General features: G+C 37.8%; 1 protein-coding gene across 2 annotated transcripts in view; it reads left to right on the forward strand.

Moving 5' to 3' along the window:
* ELMOD1 (ELMO domain containing 1) overlaps positions 1 to 21,371 on the forward strand; it is a 76,369-nt gene that overhangs the window by 40,364 nt on the left and 14,634 nt on the right. Inside the window, exons 6-11 of one of the 2 annotated variants that reach the window (XM_054592543.1) lie at positions 361 to 490; positions 7,989 to 8,122; positions 10,952 to 11,020; positions 11,769 to 11,792; positions 14,758 to 14,808; positions 16,440 to 16,573. In XM_054592543.1, the coding sequence (XP_054448518.1) occupies positions 361 to 490; positions 7,989 to 8,122; positions 10,952 to 11,020; positions 11,769 to 11,792; positions 14,758 to 14,808; positions 16,440 to 16,573 (542 nt within the window). The remainder of the gene's footprint in view (positions 1 to 360; positions 491 to 7,988; positions 8,123 to 10,951; positions 11,021 to 11,768; positions 11,793 to 14,757; positions 14,809 to 16,439; positions 16,574 to 21,371) is intronic. The other variant, XM_054592544.1, reaches the window with a different exon arrangement.

Genomic DNA, 21,371 nt, shown 5'->3' on the forward strand with positions numbered 1-21,371 from the left:
CTCTTCTAAAGTATTCTCACATACCCATCTAGTGAGGTCTACATGATCCCTAAGAACTCATTATCACCTTTATTTTCTACATCTCACTTGCAAGTCACCTGCATAAAAAGCTCCCTTGTTTTTCAAACCACATTGTTGCACATGGCTTAAGAAAAAGCCAGAATGAGAGGGAAGTTTTAGCCAAGCTCTACAACTGTCTATGAGCTTCAGTAAGAAATCATGCTTCTATTAGATCCTAGTTGGGTAATTTCCTAAGTGTTAGATGAACAGGAAAAGTCCTGTTGTGCATACTGAAAAAATGCCAAAGCATGTTTGGGGTTTTTTTTTTCATGTGTGTTTCTTCTTTTTTGAACACCTTAGGTTGGGAATCTCTCTTCAGGCTTGCCTTCTGCAGATCGTTGGGTACAGAAATCTCATTGCAGATGTGGAAAAACTGCGCAGAGAACCCTATGATTCTGATAATCCCCAACATGAGGAAATGCTTTTGAAGGTTAGTCTTCAAACACATTCCAGGCCTTCGCTTAGGTCAGCTAATGTCTGCCAAGCACCTTCTATAGGATAGGCACTCCATCCTAAAAAGCATCTATTTTCAGAAGTGAATTTAGAAAACACTTTAGATTACTAGTCTAGTTCTAAAGTTTGATTTAAATTTTTTGTCTTAATTTTTTAATTCAAAATTCGCTGCTTTGAAGTAATGTTATATTAACGTTTCATAATATATCATCAGATTGTATAAGATTCTTAAGGTCTTGTTTTGATAGCCAGAAGGAGTATTTATAATTGCATATTAGTCTTCCAACGGTTTTAATACTCCAGATATAAACCTTCACCTCTTCTTCTAATACTCTCCAAGTTACATGAATAAATAATCATCATTAAGGTCTTAGGTAATTTCCCAAGAGAGCTATTGCTGAAGCAGAAACCAACTTCATCTCCTCTGATGTTTATTAAAAGTCATAAATGGAAATCCCAGGTCACCCTTTGAAAAATGCTGTTTCTCCTATGACTTCCAGCACAGTTAAACAATCTAAACTTGTGCCAAATGTGAAAGCCCACAGAAATCACCTCTGATGCTTTCTCAGATTACAAAAGAAAATCGGCTTTGCGTCTAAAGTCTCACATGAATTTTCTAATGAAAACTTTACCTCCAACATCTGAAACAGCAAGAAAAGTAGCCTTTACCAACTATTTCATTACCTGTGTCTTAGTCACCATTGTGACCCCGTGTACAGAGGAGTGCCTAAAATTTTTCTCCTTACTTTTCTCTTCTGCATAATTTTAGCTAAGCCACTAACTGAGCTTCATCTCCTTTTATTGCCTTATTTTTCCATTTCTAATACAGGTAGTTGAGTTCAATAAAATAATATCAAGGTGGGAATTAAGAGGTGAATTCAGTTGGTTGGGTGTCAGCCCACAAAGTGAAAGGTCCACTGTTCAATTCCTGGTCAGAACAAATGTCTGGGTTGCAAGTTCAGTCCCCATTTGGGGTATGTGCAAGAGGCAACCAATTGATGTTTCTCTCTCACATCGGTGTTTCTCCCCCTCACTTTTTCCCTCCCTTCCCCTCTCTAAAAATAAATAAAGAATACATTTTTTTTTTAATGAAAGAAAAAGAAGGTGGTATAATTAACAGACTAACCACAAGCACCTGAAGAATTTGTTAGAATGACTGAGATGCCTACTGAATCAATGACATTTGGTACTTGCTATGTACCATCTTAGTTGATCTGTTGTATGTGTGCTGGCACATAGTAGGTTTTTAACAAGTATGGATGAATGCATGAATTATTGTGGTTCATTAGATATATGTCAAGAACTTTTGTGATATGACTCATCTGTTGTCATGATTTGAGTATGTATGTGTGATCATTTTTATTGTCACCAATAAGATGTAGGGAAAGTGATGGTTTTCATCTGTACTTCAGAGGTGAGCAAACAATGATCATTTTAGTCCAGGCTTTGATTTACACAGCAGATGATAAGCCAGGACTGACCTCCTCTGCATTAGGCACTTTGAGAAAAGGCATCTTTTCTACCCTTAGGTGGTTTGCAATCTACTTAGGGAGATACAGCGCATTTACAAAAATCACTAAAGCTTACTATAGATCACCCCCCAAATACCTCTTGAATATTTTCCATGCCAACTGCCTTATTCTAGCCATTGTCTCCAACGTGGGCCACTGATGCTTCCTTCCTCCTGGCTCCTTAAACACTGCTGGAGAGATTATCTAGCCATGTCATTGGTTAAAAACTTCTAGGTTAAAAACTGTCAGATACCCTGTGTCTAAAGAGTAGAAAGTCCACGCATCTTAACATACCTTTTGGACCCTTTCCAGTTTATTTTTTTAAGATATTTTCCCTGCATCTGCATCACGTATAGCACATTTCCACCATGCTCTGTCGTTCACCCTGGCCCAAAATAGGTCGTGTCGTCCCCTGTGCCCAGGAATTTGTTCATGCTGTTGCCTCTGTTACCCATTATTTTCACAGCAGAAGCTGCTCCATATTTTGAGTCCTTATTTATTGAATTTAGAAATCTTTTCTATCCTCCCCAAGCAAATTAGTAGTAGGATCGCTATTCTCTTCTTCAGTTTATCTAAATCACAAGTATAATAACAAAATCAATAATAATAAAACATTCACTGAGTGTTTAGGATGTGCCAGTCATATCAGTAAGTGTCATAGTAGTCTTATGGTGAGATATTGGTATTAACCCCATTTGTAGGTGAGGAAACTAAGGCTTGGCAGTTATGTGACTACCCAAGCTCACACAGTTAGGAAGGGTTCTGTGCCACTCTACTGCACTACCTCTTGAGGAAGACACGATGTCTTGTTCATATTTGTATTTCCAGAGTCTGGCCCGTGCTGTGTGTTGAGCTGTCTGAGCTTAGAATTCTTCATCTTAAAATGGCTAGTAATATCCTTGTTGCTTACTTGATAAAATGGTTCAGAGCAAGGGTCAGCAATTAAAGTCTGTGGGCCAGCCCTGGCTGGGTGGCTTAGTTGGTTGGAGCGTTGTCTTGTGCACCGGAGGGCTGCGAGTTCGATCCCCAAGGTGCATATGGGAGGCAGCTGGTAAATGTTTCTCTCTATCAGTGTTTTCTCGCTCACTGTCTCCACACCCACACCTTCATCTCTCCCTAAAAAATCAATGAACACATCCTTGGTTGAGGATTTAAAAAAATAAAGTCCGTGGGCCAAATCTGGCCAGCCTCCCATTTTTGTAAATAAAGCTTTGTTGGAACACATCCATTCATTCATGTAGTGTCTGTGGCCACTTTTGTGACCATATGGCCACCAAAGCCAAAAGTATTTACTGTCTGACCCTTTACAAAGTTTGCCAACTCCTGGTTTAGAAGCTTTCATATATTGCTATAATGTTTAAGTGCTTTGATTTGTAAACATAGGAGACCATTATCAGTGTTTCTTCTTAAAGGATAAAAAAAATTGGACTTTATGATCATTTAAACATTGGCTGGAATGAAACTGAATATCACTTTATATTCATGTAGCACTATCCATATGAATTACTCAAATGGATACCTCTATTAAATATTTCTAACAAAATTGATAATAAAAGAAAATTTTTATGGGGATTCTATGACATAATAGGAAAAATATAACCCAGAATTAAAAGATGTTCTCCTAACGGGAAGAGGTAGTGTCCTGGAGACTTCAGTGAAAAGCTGCTTTTGAATGATTGCATGGGTGAATGGCCCTGCCTTTCTGTTCTGCAGCAGACCCGACCGAGACTAGGCAGAAGTGTTCAAATAAGTTTGCAGTAAAGGCTCAGTGCAAAGGGAACAGAATTAAACAGAGCATGGGCCGTGATGGATAATAGTGTGATTCAGCATGCTGCCTGAACTTTGTAGCTTGTCATCTGCCACAGGAATCGCCCTTTCCAGCTCTGGTCTCCTGCACTTGGCAGGTGGCTTTGTAATAACTCTGCTGCCATAGCACAGTCTTAGATGGCTGACTTCTCAGAGGCCCCGATCAGACACTCACCAATGAAGTTCAATTTCCAGTCAGCTTCCAACGTGCAAGAAATCACCTCACACTTCAGGGGCACCTTGCCTCTTACCCTTAATTTTTTCAGGGACTGGCCTATCTTTCGGAAGAGAATCCAGTTATTCAAGCATTCTTATAGGAAATATATACCTGGTAGCACTTCGTATGAGTATTTTAGCATAATCAACTTCCACTTATCAAGAAAGTGACCCTTATTAAAGCAGTTAGAATTAAGAACTTAATAAAGGACACTTTTTAGTCAGTAGTCTAGTATGTCTTGGTACATGGAATTATTAAAATGAAATTTCTTTTAAAAGCATTTTATTATTTAATCTTTTCACTCCCCCAAACTAAATATCCTCCCAAAGAACTTACCTGTAGGAATAAAATGCTTGCTTTTGCTCTTTTATTTCACTCACTTGATGAAACCAGATATGTTTTACTATGTAGGGCTCTGAGGTTACTTCAAATTCTTATCCACGTGAATGTGATGGGATTTACAATCTGTTTCCTTTTCTTTTTATTTATTTTTTTTATTGTGGCATTATCCAAATTAGTTCATAAAGGAATTTTTAAAAGAAACCTTTTCTCTCATTTTTTTTAGTACTTTTCTGATGAACTAAGAGATATTTTCTGTTTTGATGAATGCAGAGCACTGGCAAATTCTTACATGGATAATATAAAAAGAGATTTCTTATGCCCATGTTTCACATTTTTCTTTCAAGTATGACATAATTTACTCTGAAATTTTCCTCTCACTCTTAAGATTGAATTTACTGGTTGTGCTACTAAGATAAAATACTGTATCATGTGAATATTGGATTAGTACCTAAATCAGTACCTAATTTTGGATTAGTACCTAAAATAACTTTGATGAATTACAGCTCTTTTTTGTTAGTATTTCTTGTCATTGAACACTGTTTTATATTGTTTCAGATATGTGACAGTTCATTATAAAGCAAGGTGTTTATATATTTCTGTTGTGCTTAAATTTTAAAATCTACATAACATAGAACAAGCAATTTAGAAGTTGAACTATGTTGAAATAGTAATAGGGAAATTTTACTTTCATTTTTGTCTCTGTAGTGAAAATATAATATAAAATATTATTAATAGTCTTAAAGGGAAATTTGTTTGCATGCTCATCTCTGTTTATTAGAAATAACTAATGAAGCATTACATATTTATACAGTTGTTATTGTCTCACTTTCTCAAGTAATAATATGCATTAAATGTATGTTTCTACAGAAAACTTAGAAAAATAGAACCAATTTCTTTTTTATAAATATTTTTAATATATATTTTATTGATTATGCTATTACAATTGTTCAATTTTTTTCTCCCCTATATTCCCCTCCACCCTGCACCACACTACCCCCAAGCATTCCCCCCCCTCCTTAGTTCATGTCCATGGATCATACATGTAAGTTCTTTGGTTTTTCCATTTCCTATACTATTCTTAACCTCCCCCTGTCTGTTTTCTACCTATTTATGCTGCTTATTCCCTGTACCTTTTCCCCCATTCTTCCCCCTCCTCTTCCCCTCTGACCTCCATTTCTATGATTCTGTTCCTGTTCTAGTTGTTTGCGTAGTTTGTTTTTGTTTTTGTTTTTAGGTTCTGTTGCTGATAGTTGTGAGTTTGTTGTCATTTTACTGTTCATAGTTTTGATCTTTTTATTAGGTAAGCCCCTTTAATGTTTCATATAATATGGGCTTGGTGATGATGAGCTCCTTTAGCTTTACCTCATCTGGGAAGCACATTATCTGTCCTTCAATTCTAAATGATAGCTTTGCTGGATAGAGTAATTCTGGATGTAGGTCCTTGTCCTTCAAGACTTTGAATACTTCTTGCCAGCAAGGTTTCTTTTGAGAAATCAACTGATAGTCTTACAAGAACTCCTTTGTAGGTAACCGTCTTCTTTTCTCTTGATGCTTTTAAGATGCTCTCCTTATCTTTAACCTTGGAAAACTTAATTATGATGTGCCTTGGTGTGTGCTTCCTTGGGTCCAACTTCTTTGGGACACTCTGAGCTCTCTGGATCTTCTGAAAGTCTACTTCCTTTGCCAGATTGGGGAAGTTCTCCATTATTTTTTCAAATCAATTTTCAATTCCTTGCTCCTTCTCTTCTCCTTCTGACACCCCTATGATTTGGATGTTGGAATGTTTAAAGTCGTCCCAGAGGTTCCTAAGCCTCTCTTCATTTTTTTGAATTCTTGTTTCTTCATTTTTTTTCTGGTTGAATGTTTATCTCTTTCTTCTGCTCCTAATTGTTTATTTGAGTCCCAGTTTTCTTCCCTTTACTGTTGGTTCCCTGCATATTTTTCTTTATTTCACTTTGCATAACCTTCACTTTTTCCTCCATTTTGCGACCATACTCCACCGATTCAGTGAGCATCCAGATTACCAGTGTTTTGAACTGTGCACCTGATAGGTTGGCTGTCTGTTCACCACTTAGTTCTATTTTTGGAGCTCTGATCTATTCTTTCATTTGGGCCATATTTCTTTGTCTCGGCGAACCTTGGAAATTGTTGGAAGGGATGGAGCCTTAGGTATTCACCAGGCGAGGCAACCCAGGTCACTGGGTTGTGATGCTGTATATGGAGGAGGGGTCCGAGAGGGAACAAAGGTGCTTGCTCGACTCTTTGCTGGCTTTTAGTCACTTCCCCTGATACCCACAAGCAAATTAGGCCCTTCTAGTGCTGATTCCCGGGTCGGTGGGTTTGTGTACTATGTTCTAGGACCCTGTGGGTCTCTCCAATGGACCCTCCTGTGAGGCTAGGAGTTTCTCCTGTTTCGGCAACCCCCATAGGTTTTTACCTCCAGAGGTTTTGAAGCTTTCTTTTCCAGCACTGAAACCCTGGAGTGTGTGTTCTGTCTCACTCTCCACCTGTTCCTCATGGTTTATCCACCTGCAAATGTGGGACTGCCTAGTCTTCCAGCTGCCTCCTTGCCTCATGTCCTCTCTGTCCTTGCTGCCTGTCTCTGTCCCTCCAGCTGTGCTGGATGAATGTTTCTTTGTTAGCTCCTTGGTTGTTGGACTTCCATATAGTTTGATTTTCTGGCAGTTCTGGTTATTTTTTTGTTTTTAAATTCGTTGTTGTCCTTCTTTCAATATGCAAAGAGGCGAAGTGTATCTATCTATACCTCCATCTTGACCAGAAGTCTATATAGAACCAATTTCTTAAGCTGTGAAGAATATGGTGCTTTGAATTTATATTTGTCCATTAATCTAAAGTCGATTATAATTAAAACATTTTTAAGTAAGTCTTAAAGATAATAATATATTTTGAGGTTATTCATGACCATTACTGATCTTTTATTTAGCTATGTGATGTTTACTCTCGCCTCAGTATAGATGAGCCCTAAGAAATAAAACCCAAGTCTGTCCATTTTTTTTTGTTGTTAGTAATGCTGCTAAAAGTTTTGCTATAAAGTAAGATAAACATTTTCTAAGGATTTGAATCATACATGGCTTCAAATTTTTCTCTGTTCTCTCCTTCCCTTTATTCTTTTATATATTTTTGGAGGACTCCAAACAGCTTTTGTGAGAGATACATTATTTTCTGAAATAATGTATTAGAAATTAAACAGAAATATTTAAAACACTAAAATACGAGAGAACATGTTCCATTTCTTTCAGAGGGGTGATGTCTCCACATGCCATGCAGCCTCTGGGAAATCCCACTGTATACTCATAAGAAGATGAGAATGAAAAAACACATAACCTATTAGTTATGAAATAGTTTTTATGTGCCAGACCCTCTGAAAAGGTCATGGTATCCCTCCAAGAGTGTTCAGACAATACTTTGAGAACTGCTGTTATAGAAACTTGAAAGATGATCATATCTTTAGTTGTAATATATTTGTATGTATTCAGCTTTTGCAAAACTTCTCCTACTGATATCATTTATAAAATCTGAGCCAATAAGAAATATTTTTGTGTGCATATCAGCAGGCAAATTTTCTTTCTTGTCTCCAGTTATGGAAATTCTTGAAGCCCAATACTCCACTGGAATCTCGGATTTCTAAGCAGTGGTGTGAAATTGGTTTCCAAGGTGATGATCCTAAAACAGATTTTCGAGGAATGGGACTTCTGGGACTGTACAATTTGCAGTAAGTATAATGAAGAATAGGTAAGTACTAAAGAGATGTCTCCTCATATTGAAATGACAAAATTGAGTTATTAGTTCCAAAAGCCACTTCCAAGTAGACTCCAAGAAAACATTCGAGTCCTCTGAGAGATAACTCTGGTGCGGAAAATTTAAAAAGCTACTGCCATCTTACTTTTATCTGGCAAACTTCATAGATCATTTTAAGCAAATCTCAAGTTTATTTATTTTTTATTATGAAAAAATTTAAGTATATCCAAAAAGCAGAAAGAAGATTATTAAAGAACTCCCCTTTTACTAATCGCCAAGACTCAGTAATTATCAGGGTTTTGAAAAACTTGTTTGTGTTTTGGGAGGTAGAAGTGTGTTAATAAAAATCTTATGCTGTTTTTCATTTTGCCCTTAAACTGTAAAAAACATCAATATTATGCTACATTGACCCAAATGCCATCACACCTAACAAAATTAACAATATTCCTTGGCGTCCTCTGTATTCAGTCCACGTTAAAATTACGGTTCTCCCAAAACCTCTTTTTGTAGCTGGTTTGTTCTAATCCAGTTTTAAACAAGATCTCCAAATTGTACTTACTTATTATGTCTCTCAGTCTTTTTTTAATTCAAGCAATTTTTCTCCCTCTGTCCCCTCTGCACCCTCTGCCCTGTTGTTATCTTGTTCAAGATTCCCAGTCAATTGTCTTGTAAAATGTCCCATGGTCTAGACATGTCTATTTGCATTTATACCCATCCCTTGTATGTCCTGGAAATAGCAGGTGTTCAGGAAGGCTTGAGTCAGGTTGGCATCACAGTGAGAGACCTGCCTTGCCCCCACTCTCATTCCTCGGTGAGATGGATCAGAGACATCGCAGTCTGGTGTCTGCATTGTAAAGGCCGCATTAGCCCTTTAACTAATCATTTCCTCCTTCAGTGGTCTTCACACAACCAATTACCTAATCATGCAAAAACTGTTTTTTGTAAGTCTGTTGTTTGTCCCATAGTTTTTGGCTGGAATTCTGTCAAGATTCAATTTCCTTTATCAACTATGGTTATTTGGTTTCTCCAAAAAATCGGCAGGACAGATATTCACTGAATAAGTTGTGATTTTTTAGCATGAGGACTTGGTGCCCTAGTTTCCATGTTAGTAATAGAAAAACTTTTTTAGGCTTTATCTCTCTATGTTTTAAATATTATTTTTAATCCTGGTTCTTATATGTTTATTGTGATTCAACTAACTTCACTCATTACTTTTTCATGCTTAAATTGAGTAATTTGTGGTCATTATTTTTCAAGCCAAAGGGAGTCCTTTTAGGTCGGTTCTTATATCCTTTGACACACCCTATTAGTGAGAGCAGTGATGTTATTTTTTAAAAGATATTAAGCCTTAGTCATTTTTGATGGCACCCTATTTCCCCTTAGATCTTTGCTTTTATTTTTTAAGAAGTTTTATAACCATTCATTATTTTATGAAATCTTTTAAATGCTACACTATTAGAGCCCTTGCCATGTAACTCAGTTGGTTGGCTCGTTGTCCCATACACTATAATATTGCAGGTTCAGTCACGGGTCAGAGCACATACCTAGGTTTCAGGTTAGGTCCCCAATTGGGGTGCTTATGGGAGGCAACCAATTAATGTTTCTCTCTCTCCACCACTTCCTCTGTCTCTAAAATCAATAAACATATCCTTGGCTGCGGAAATAAATAAATGTTACATTGTTATGTAATATAAATAAAACAGTATTGATAAATTTTTATTACAAAGGCGATGTTACAAATTAATGGGTAAAAGATGACTTTTGAATAACTAGAGCTAGAACATTTGGCCTTCCATTTGGAAAAAATAAAATTAAATCTCTACCTTACCTCTGTGACAAACTATAAAAGAAAAATCAATAAATCAATAAACTTCACACATTAAAATTGAAAACTTCCGTAAGACAAGCTACCATAAATAAAGTGAAAAGACAAGCCAAGACTGACACTCATATAAATGACAAAGGACCCATTTCCAGGACTACATTATTCTCTACAGGGGACTACATTTATCTTTACTTGGGGACATTTTTAGATATATAGGACCAAGAAATATGAAGAGACAAGACATGAAAGAAGAAACCTAGATGACTAACGAAAGTATGAAAAGAGACTCAGTTTCATTAATAGTCATGGCCGTGTGTGTATTATATATGCTGACTTCGGTTTGAAAATTTCTGAGACAGAATTCAAGAGCTTATTTTACTGTTTAGATTTTTACAGAAAATATATTCCCATCAAATCAAATAACATGCTATAGTTTTATTTTCTAGGAAACTTCTTTTCTCCCTTCTCCCCAGAATAAAATTTTATTTATAACATTTCTAAGCTCTATATTTTCCATTTTTTCAGGATTCTAATACCCCATGAATAATCTCCAAGAAAAATGCATTTGAAACACGCGTCTGTCCTCTAGCCCCCTCTCCGTGCCCTTGGCTATCACAGCCCCTCTCCATGGCCCTTCATCCATTATTTTCTGCCTTCTGAGGAGCCTCTTTCTGCCCCCTCACTCATAACTCCTCTTAATGATGATATCATTGGCTCTTTGGGGAACGGCAAAGTTCATAATTAAATTTTCAAACCTACTGGAATCATTCCTAAATCTATATGAGGTTTACAACTACCCTATTCTACTGTCATTATACTTGGAAAATTCTATTACGGAGAGCTGTTCTCTGACAGAGCTGGAACACATGATAATCTTATGCTAGTGTCCATCTTTGAATCCAAATGGCCCCAAAATGGATTAAAATGAATATATTCAACAGGTATGGAGTTATGGGGTTTTTTTCCCTCCAACTGCAGGTATTTTGCGGAAAGGGACACTACAGCAGCTCAGCAGGTCCTCTCTGACTCTCTTCATCCAAAATGCAGGTAATTGTTGAAAATAAAAGGTGGATTAGGCTTTGTGAATGAGGTAGAATTAACTTCACCTTCTACATGGGTCTGTTGATGAGATTCTTGGGAGTCAACCCACCAAAAGTGAGGCTTAAAGTTCTTACAAACAAACCCTCTGACAAATTCGGAATAGGACAGTTAAAACTTCAGGTACTTATTTGCATTGGCTATATACGCAAAGGATTGTTCGTTTAGCTAGCATGAGGTAAAGTTCTGCCTTGCAAATACTATAGAATGACTTGCATTTTTAAAATATATTTGCACATTTACACATTATGCTATACGGTTGCCTTAGGGTTCTCTGCCCAGACTTTTTTGCAGCTATTAAATGGGACCCTAGGCCTGAAACATGCTGTTCTTTGTGAACTAAACTTATATAACCTACAAATAAGAAGCTTCAGGTACTTAATGGGATTGAGGATATAAAATGGAGCTATTAGAGTGAGATACATATTTAAAGGGACTGATAACATCACTGGTGTCCAGGAAGACTGAGGAGGTAGGTGGGCATAGAAGAAGGAGAAAGTAGAGTCTGGAAGAAAAAGTTCAGAGCCAATGGAGCATGACGGAGAAATAGAGCGGAGAATGCAAGTCAAGAAGTCATGGACTCACTGAAAAAGTCTGGAGTTGCTAAGGCTTATTTAAAAATAAAATTCTAGATTCTAAATTATTTGCATTTTTATTTACTTTTCTACATTTTTTTTCTTTAACTCATTACATGAAGGGATATCACTAAAGAGGAAATAAGGTATTTTTTCTTTGCTTTTGTGTTTTGTTGCTTTTATTTTCTTTAGAAATATGTATGGCCAAGAATTTTTAAGGAAATAAGAATTTGTGAAAATTTTTTCAAAAGCAAGCATTTCCTGTCTTTTAATTTAATATAGTTTATTATATTTGGGCTCTGTTTTAGGGAGAGAAAAACCAGGTTAGACCAACCTGACAGACGATGTCAAAAACCTTTTCTACAGCCATAGCTGTGCCTGGTTGGAGAAATGTTTTGGACACTTCATCTGAAGGCTCTCCACACCTCCGCACATGCTCTTACGCTGTCTGTTCCCCAGAGAGGGACATTTTATTTGGGAACTATGTTCCACAGAGCAAATTTGCTCTTCTATTAATGTAGTTCTCATTTCCTTATTATATAAAATAGTTATATATGCTTCAGTCTTTCTTATTATAAGGAGTTCTGCTATTTTGCAATCATGGTTTTGTATCACTTTTTTCTCCTCAGTATGACAAGTTCCTTGTGAGTGTTCATGTTTTCTAAATAAGTGCCAAGTTTTATTATACCATTCTCAAAATACAGAAGCAGATCGCCCTTGGGGCCTCCCGCCCACCTTACTGTTATACTTACTCTAGCTTCTGTTGGTTAAAACTCATTTAATTATACTATACTTCTCAAATTTATATTTATAATGTTTCATAAGATTAAATTATTTTCTTTATCTTTTATTTACTCTGGAAAAACACTAAAATCGCTTCGCTCTTTCTTGATTACATTATATGGTGAAAGTCAAGCTTTTTTAATTTTTAACTGGGTTTTCTGAATTGCATGTTTCTGTAATGCAGAGACTGTGAACTCCCTCTAATTAAAACTGACCACGGGGTCTGTGTGCACTATCAGGTGGCATTTCCTGGAGGAGCATTGGCCAGGACTCCTCCGTGGTCCTTGGGAAGAAACCATAAGCTTAAAATATTTTTGATTAAGCATTGGAGGGGGATTAATTCTGTCTATCAGGCATTCTCAAGAAAGGCCTTATAGTTTATCTCCTGTGTCGGCCATCAGAGAGAAAGTATTTGACAGTTTGTGTGATTGCTCCTATTTAAGAAGAAACTTACGTTTGCGTGTGTGTGTGTGCACACATGCAAGCCATGTAGATTAAACTACCATGCTTTGTCCCTCAAGCTAGAATAAAATTGATTAGATGGAGTTCAAGTATTGATCACTTCAAATTGATGGTAAATGTTACTGAATACAAGTCAGAATGTTTTGTAAAGGTTACTGCCCTTCACTGACCTCTGAAAGAAGTATATATTGACTGATTGTGATATAAACATAGATTCTGTCAGGCCCTGACTATTTCAGGCATTCAACAGGGAGAAGCCTATATATACTAAGGAAAAATCTTTCCTATCTGTCCTTCAGCAAGCATTACATATTATTATTGCTCTTGTGAATATCCATCCATTGAGTCCTGAAGTAACTTGAGGGATAAAAGTAGGTTCAAGTTTAAAAGGAGAATTTTGACTGTTAGGTTTTTTGTTTGTTTGTATATGTGTGTGTTTCCTGAAGAGAAGGATTTATTCTTTTGGGGCCAGGATATTGTCTGGGTAATCAAATGAGGGGAGGTCGTTCGGCCTTTTCTTATGCTTTCAATACAGAGAGAGATTTAACAAATATGGAGAAATTATCTATTTACAAATCTTTGTTGAAGAGAAAATAGGTGCTTATAAATTCATTTATATAAAGTTTCTTAAATTTCACACACAACTCATTTTAATTTAAATGTGAGTCTTTTAAGGTAAAAAACTCCTGATGCTTCTTTGGCTGGTTGGTTGGTTTGTTGGTTTGACAGTTACGCTTTAAAAAGAGGTGGCATGTTTTAACATGAATTAAAGACAGTTACTTTGAATTATTGGTAATCATTTACAGAGTAGAAAATACACGTAGTTAAATAAAAGCTTTGTATTTTGTTTTTGTGGTCTTGTGCTGTGTGTTTACATGTTTGTCTTTTAAAGTACTGTTTGCAGTGTGCTGTAAAAAATTATCTCTTGTCTGGATAGAAGCTAAATGTTCATAATAACTCTAGTTTTAAATTTTTATTTAGTTCAAATGATAACCACACTTTTTAGTCTGGTTACACTGAATGAAGGTCCCATTAGCCACAAGAAAGAGTGGAGCATGGTTTCTGCCTACAAGATGTTAGCAGTGCAGAGAGGGACGAGAATGGGGGATGAGCAAGGACACATAGTAATAAAATGCAAGGCAATATTATTGCTTCTATGATACAATGATACAATGCTTTCTATGATACAACGCTTTCTTCAGTCTTATTCGGAAGCTCAAATTATAAAATGGAATAAAAGTGGAACTGCTGTGGTTTAACTGTCCTAGCTTAACCAGAGTAAATGCCATAGCACTTGTAGAAACAGAATTTTTTAAACCTATGTAGTATTCCTCCCTCCCTCCTTCTTCCCTTCCTTCCTCCCTTCTTTCATTCCTTCCTTTTCTTCACTAACTCATTATTCATTTATCAATAAATATTTATTTGGCATCTACGGTATGCCAGACATCACAAACAAGGCTGAGTAGGATAAATGCTATGAGATAAAAACCGAGCACGGGCAATCAGGGGAGTGAGGTGGCACCTAGTTAGAGGGAAAGGTGCCAGAAAAGGTTTCATGGAAGCAATGTTGTTTGGTAATTAATGATAGTATAAAAGAATATCTTAATGTTTGGCCTTGAGGGCAGTCTCCCACAGTTAAACTAAGGGGAATAGAGGATAAGTAGCATGGCTTTAAATAATTCCATTTCTGAGCTCCATATAAACTGTATTGTAGCTTTTTAATTGATAACATTTTTCATTGGTTTGTGTTTGATAACTGAGTTACAAACATCCCTGCATCTAGTCAGCATTTTAACATGAACATTAAAAGGGAATAAATACCAATTAGAGATTAAATCTTACTTATTTTTTTATTCATTCTTTCAGTAAATTCAGCAGAGCAGAATGGGAGCAGAAAAGGGTGGACACAGCAATTGGGTGAGTGTGGGATTTCATAATGAAGATTGTCAGTTCGAGCCGGGACAGAGGTGTCCCAAGAGCACCGTGAAGGATGACGAAGATGAAAATATACTTGTCCTGATGAAAATATGCAATCCGATTAAATTTTTAAAAGGACACATTTATGTTTATGGATCTCTTTGTATTTGTATGATTACATATAACTACTTTGCCTGTCACCAACTGCAATGTTTAGAAAATTATAGCTACATGGAAATCATTTTTGGAAATTGTCATTTAGAATTGTATTTGGTAGTTTGTTTTATTATGGATATAAGCATCAGGCTATTCCATAAAAATTTACTTTAGAAGTTTTTTATTTTTATTTTTTAAATTATTTTATTTTATTTTTTAAATTAATTTATGTTTCCAAATACTTGTCTCTGCACAGGGGAAAGTGGTGGGGGGAGGGCAGAGGTAAATTATTTTATTTATTTGTTTTTAGAGAGGGGGATTGGAGGGAGAGAGGGAAACATCAAAGTGTGGTTGTCTTTCGAGCACCCCCTACTGGAGACCTGACCTGCAACCCAGGTATATGCCCTGACTAGGGATCAAACTGGCAACTCTTTGGTTCACAGACTGGCACTCAATTCACTGAGCCACACCAGCCAGGATTAGAAGTTTTATTTTTTTTTTCCATAATGCCTGTTTCATCTAAAAATATTTTGAAGAGAGCACTCCTTTTTTTTTAATGTACTAGATGTATATTACCATATATATACTACCATGATAGGCATGTAGAAAAGGGACTAGAAAATATACCCTGATCATTAAGATACTTGTTTATATTTTTCCTTATTTTAACAGTAATATATGATTCACGCCTTGACCGGTATGGGTGACATTGTCCTGTAAAGCAAAAGATCATCAGTTCTATTCCCAATCAGGGCACATGCCTGAGTTGCAGGTTCAGTTCCCAGTCAGAGTGTACAAGAGGCAACCAATCAATGTTTCTCTCTCACATTGATGTTTCTCTCCCTCTCTTTGTCCCTCTCTGCCCCCCTCTCTATGAATAAATAAATAAAATCTAAAAGTGCTGTATAATTTATTATAGCTACTTTAGAAAATATAGGAAAGTAAAAAAAATCACCCCTTGTTACTATAACATACTCACATTAATATTTTATGGCATTTCATTCTAGCTTACTTTCTGTGCACATTTGTGTGTACATATAATAAAACTTGGTTGGTTCAATACATAATATGTTATATTCTGCTTAGTCTTTATGAATATAGTTTTATTGGCTAAATATGTTACATGAGATTACCATAATTTATTTCACCAATCACATTTTTTAGGATATTTGAATAGTCTCTATGTCTTTGCCATTATTAATAATGCTGTAATGAATATCCTTGCATATGAAGCTCTGTCAAGTATTTACTTTTTTTCTCTCATATATTTGGAAACAGAATTACCAAGTCAAAATATATGAACCCTCAATTCTCTTTCTGGTAATTACAAAATTCAGAGTTTAAATAAGGTGGAGAGGGAGGGGAAACCTGCCACTCTAATCATTTAGTAATAATTTAAAAATCAGATTAGTGTATTTTTAAATCTTGTTTCCCATATGTGACACAAAATTGTTTTTGCGGCTTACACTTTACAGGTACTCCTTTGCAATCGTGGGCATCAATATAACTGATCTGACATATAATCTGCTGGTGAGCGGAGCTCTAAAAACTCATTTCTATAACATCGCCCCAGAAGCTCCAACGTTGTCGCACTTCCAACAAACATTCTGTAAGTGTCCCGTTGCTTAATTATAAATGTAATTTTCTATAGAACACTGTAGACAGAGGTTGAAGCTGAGATATCTTTGTGATTTAGCTGCTTTGGGGACTTAAATTTCCTCTTACGGTTTTGATTTTTGTTGTTTTTCTCATTTTAAAACCTACACTTACATTTTCAGGCATTGTGGATTTGTCATCATCCCCAGCCCTTGAATGATATCCAATGTATCTGTTTCTGGTCAGACTTAAAGACATCATGGGTGTCTCTCTCCCTTTGATCCAGCATGGCCTAGCACTTGAGCGCAGATTTTGAAGAAACTTGAATTGGCTCCCAGGTTAATGTTTACTAACCTTTCTAAGCCTCAGTTATCTCATCTATGAAATGAGTCTTTTTCTTACAGAACTGCTATGAAGATAAAATGAGATGATGGATAAAATATTTTTATTAGCTAGCCCCATAGTTAGTGCTCAGTGAATATTAGAAAGAGTAGGTATTGACTTAGTGGGTGATACCGGCTCTGGTCTCCCCAATAATATTGTCCAGCAATAACCCTCTACAGTTATGCTCATAGTCACCAACTCCTATCTATGTGCTCAGAGCTCCCCAATCAGCTTTTAGTCCACCTAGCTTTTTATTCAGTCAAAAACATCTACAGACAAAAAGGATTATCAGATGTCTGAGTGTGATGGTTAAACACATATCCTCAAATTTTTTGACACTCCTCCCACTAAGAAGTAAGGTTTATTTGTCCCTCTCACTCCTTGAATCTGGGCTGACTTGTCAGTTGACCAGTAGCATATAGCAGAACTGACACTATACGACTACTGAGTCTAGATCAGAAAAAGCTTTTGCCTGGTTCTCTGGGACCGAGCTGCCTTTGGAGGCATGAACCACTATGTAAGGGATCTGATTCCTCTTGTCATGAGGAAGTCCAGGACACATGGAGCAGCATATGTAGGTCATCTGACTGACGGCGTCAGAGGAGGTCCCAACTGCTGATATCCAGCATCTGTCACCAGACATGTGAATAAACATGCCTCAAAACAGTTCCTGCCACCTGCTGTTAAGTCACCCCAAGTGTTCAAGTCTTCCCAGTTGAGACTCCGAACTTTGTGGAACCATCCCTCTGATGCCCTCTCTGAATTCCTAACTCACTCAATTCATTAAAATGATATTTTAATGGTTGTTTTAAACCATTATTAAAATGGTTGTTTTAAACCGTTGGGTTTTGAAATTCTTAAGCAGCCCTTGAAAACAAGAACAGTAAGGAAAACGTCAAGCATGAAAGGGAGTGCAAAACAAGCAGGAATAAAGCCACTAGGAGGAAATAGAAACTATACAGGGAGGGGAAAAAGGCAAAAATCTGTATAATTAATATCCCCAAAGTGATAAGACATTGCAACTATGAAACAAGATTCTATAAGAAAGAACAGTCCAAGAACAAAAGAATATACTTAGAAACTAAAAATCATGAGATTTCCTGTCAAGGTGGTGGAGTAGGCGGACATGTCTTGCATCCTCCCACAACCACATCAAAATTAACTAAAATATAGACCAACCATTGCTCAGAACCATCAGACATCGAGTTTTCTGAATGGAAGTCTGACAACTATGGAATTAAAGAAACCACATCCACCCAGATGGGCATGAGGGACACAGTGGTGGAACGGGCTGGTCCCACACCCACATGTGGATAAAAATACATGAGGGATATCTTGGAAGCAAGAGTCCAAGCCCCACACCAGGCCCCCCAGCCCACGGTTCGAGTGCCAGGAAGATAAGTCCCCACAACTTGAGCCAGTGGAAGAAACTTCTGGAACCCCAAGGAGTTCCTCTTAAAGAACCCATATATGGACTCACCTACTCAGACTAACTCCCTCTGAGCTACAGCACCATAGTAGTAGAACAAAAGGCACCAGTAGCACACAGGGAGAAACTCAAGTATCTGGCATTAAGGCGAGCAGATACCACTATCCGTTTTCTGAACCCTCCCCCACAGAGCTGGCAAGCTAGTGCCATATCTGAGACTCCATCAACCTGGCTAACACTGTTTGACCAGCTTTGGAGATCCCCAGAGACTCTGCCCCACCCAATTTACAAGCCCACCCAAGCTGCTTTTCCATATGAATGGCTGGTCTTGGCTCCTGCGTCACAATGTCCTACATCCTCTCAAACAAGCAACAGCTGGCCTCAGTGAGTCCCAGGCATGGTGCTCGCAGCAGCCAGCCTAGATTCACAGCTTAGCTTCAGCTGGGAATTTCGAAGCCCAGCACAAGCAGCAACCATTTCAGATTGCTTTATAGCTCAGGCAGGGTGGCCCTGGGAAGAATATAGGTGGAGACTGAACTTGCCCCGCGCCATCCAAGAAATTCCAGAGCCTGCACACCCAATAGGCAGCTACAGGCCATGTCAGAGCACCACCACCCTGCCCCCGCACAGCTTATACTCCACGGAGGGTGGTCAGTGGTCACAGTCAGTCCTTGTAGCTCACTGGCATTGGTAAATCCCTCCCATTCACCTGCCCACAGCAGTTAAGGCTCAACTACATGAGAAGGGTGTACTCATCCCACACAAAGGGTGCACCTCGAGTATCCAGCTTGGGTGATGGGACAGCTGTGCCACTGGACCCTACAGGATACCTACTACATTAGGCAACACTACCCAAACTCTGAGTCAAAGCAGCTCTACCTAATGCATAGAAAAGATCCAGTCAGAAACAAAGGATACATTAATTGAAATAAAGAACAATTTACAGAGAAACAACAGTAGAGCAGATGAAGCCGTGAATCAAATCAATGATTTGAAATAAAAAGAAGCAAAAAACAACCAATCAGAACAACAAGAAGAAAAAAGAATCCAAAAAAGGAGCATAGTATAAGCAGCCTCTGGGACAACTTCAAGCAATCCAACATTCACATCATAGGGATGCCAGAAGGAGAAGAGAAAGAGCAAGAAATTGGAAATCTATTTGAAAAAATAATGAGAGAAAACTTGCCTAATTCAGTGGAGTAAATAGACATGCAAGTCCAGAAAGCACAGAGAGTCACAAACAAGATGGATGTAAAGATGCGCACTCTAAGGCACATCATAATTAAAATGCCAGAGGTTAAAGACAAAGAGAGAATCTTAAAAGCAGCAAGAGAAAAGAAGTTAGTTACCTACTGGAGAGTTCCCATAAGACTGTCAGCTGATTCCTCAAAAGAATCTTTGCAGGCTAGAAGGGATTGGCAAGAAATATTCAAAGTCATGAAAAGCAGGGACCTACAGCCAAGATTGCTCTACCCAGCAAAGCTATCATGTAGAATGAAGAGCAGATCAAGAGCTTTCCAGACAAGAAAAAACTAAAGGAGTTATCATTACCAAACCATTATTATATGAAATGTTGAGGGGACTTATTTAAGAAAAGGATCAAAATATGAAGAATAAAATGGCAATAAATACTTAACTGTCAACAATTGAATCTAAAAAACAAACTAAGCAAACAAGAACAGAGTCAGAATCATGGATACAGTGAGTGTTTTGATGGTTGCCAGATGGGAAGGAACGTAGGGGAATGGTAAAGAGGTGAGGGGATTAAAAAGTACAAATAGGTAGTTACGGAATATCCATGGGGATGTAAAAGTGCAGTATAGGACACAGAGTAGCCAAAGAACTTATACACATGACCCATGGACATGAACAATCGTGGGGGGATTGACTGAGTGAGTGGCATTGGTGGAACATTTAAAGTTGTCCCAGAGGTTCCTAAGCCTCTCTTCATATTTTTGAATTCTTGTTTCTTCATTCTGTTCTGGTTGAATGTTTATCTCTTTCTTCTGCTCCTAATTGTTTTTTTGAGTCCCAGTTTCCTTCCCTTTACTGTTGGTTCCCTGAATATTTTTCTTTATTTCACTTTGCATAGCCTTCACTTTTTCCTCTATTTTGCGACCATACTCCACCGATTCAGTGAGCATCCAGATTACCAGTGTTTTGAACTGTGCATCTGATAGGTTGGCTGTCTGTTCACCACTTAGTTCTATTTTTGGAGCTCTGATCTATTCTTTCATTTGGGCCATATTTCTTTGTCTCGGCGCACCTTGGAAATTGTTGGAAGGGATGGGGCCTTAAGTATTTGCCAGGGCGGGCAAACCCAGGTCACTGGGTTGTGATGCTGTATATGGAGGAGGGGTCCGAGAGGGAACAAGGCCGCTTGCTTGACTCTTGGCTGGCTTTTAGTCACTTCTCCCATGACCTACAAGCAAATTGGGCCCTTCTAGTGCTGATTCCCGGGTGGGTGGGTTTGTGTACATTCCGGAACCCTGTGAGTCTCTCCAATGGACCCTCCTGTGAGGCTGGGAGTTTCTCCTGCTGGCACAACCCCCACAGAGGGTTTTTACCTCCAGAGGTTCTGAGGCTTTCTTTTCCAGCACTGGAACACGAGATTGTACAGTCTGTCTCGTTCCCCAGCTGTTCCTCAGGGTTTATCCCCATGCAAATGTAGGACTGCCTGGTCTGCCAGCCGCTGCCTTGCCGCATGTCCTCTCCATGCTGGATGCCTGTCTCCGACCTTCCTACTGGTCTAGATGAATGGTTCTCTGTTAGCTCCTTGGTTGTCAGACTTCCATACATTTCAATTTTCTGGCAGTTCTGGTTATATTTTGTTTTTAAATTTGTTGTCGTCCTTCATGTTGTGAGGGGAGGCAAAGTGTATCTACCTACGACTCCATCTTGGCCGGAAGTCCCCCTAAGAAACTCTTTTTCAAAACCTAAGGGAATATGATTTCCAATTTAGAATTCTACACCCAGTCTAACTTATCAATTAAGTATA

This window comes from Pteronotus mesoamericanus, unplaced genomic scaffold, assembly GCF_021234165.1.
Source record: "Pteronotus mesoamericanus isolate MK-2021 breed Mesoamerican mustached bat unplaced genomic scaffold, CSHL_Meso_final scaffold_36, whole genome shotgun sequence".
Classification (NCBI taxonomy): Eukaryota; Metazoa; Chordata; class Mammalia; order Chiroptera; family Mormoopidae; genus Pteronotus; species Pteronotus mesoamericanus.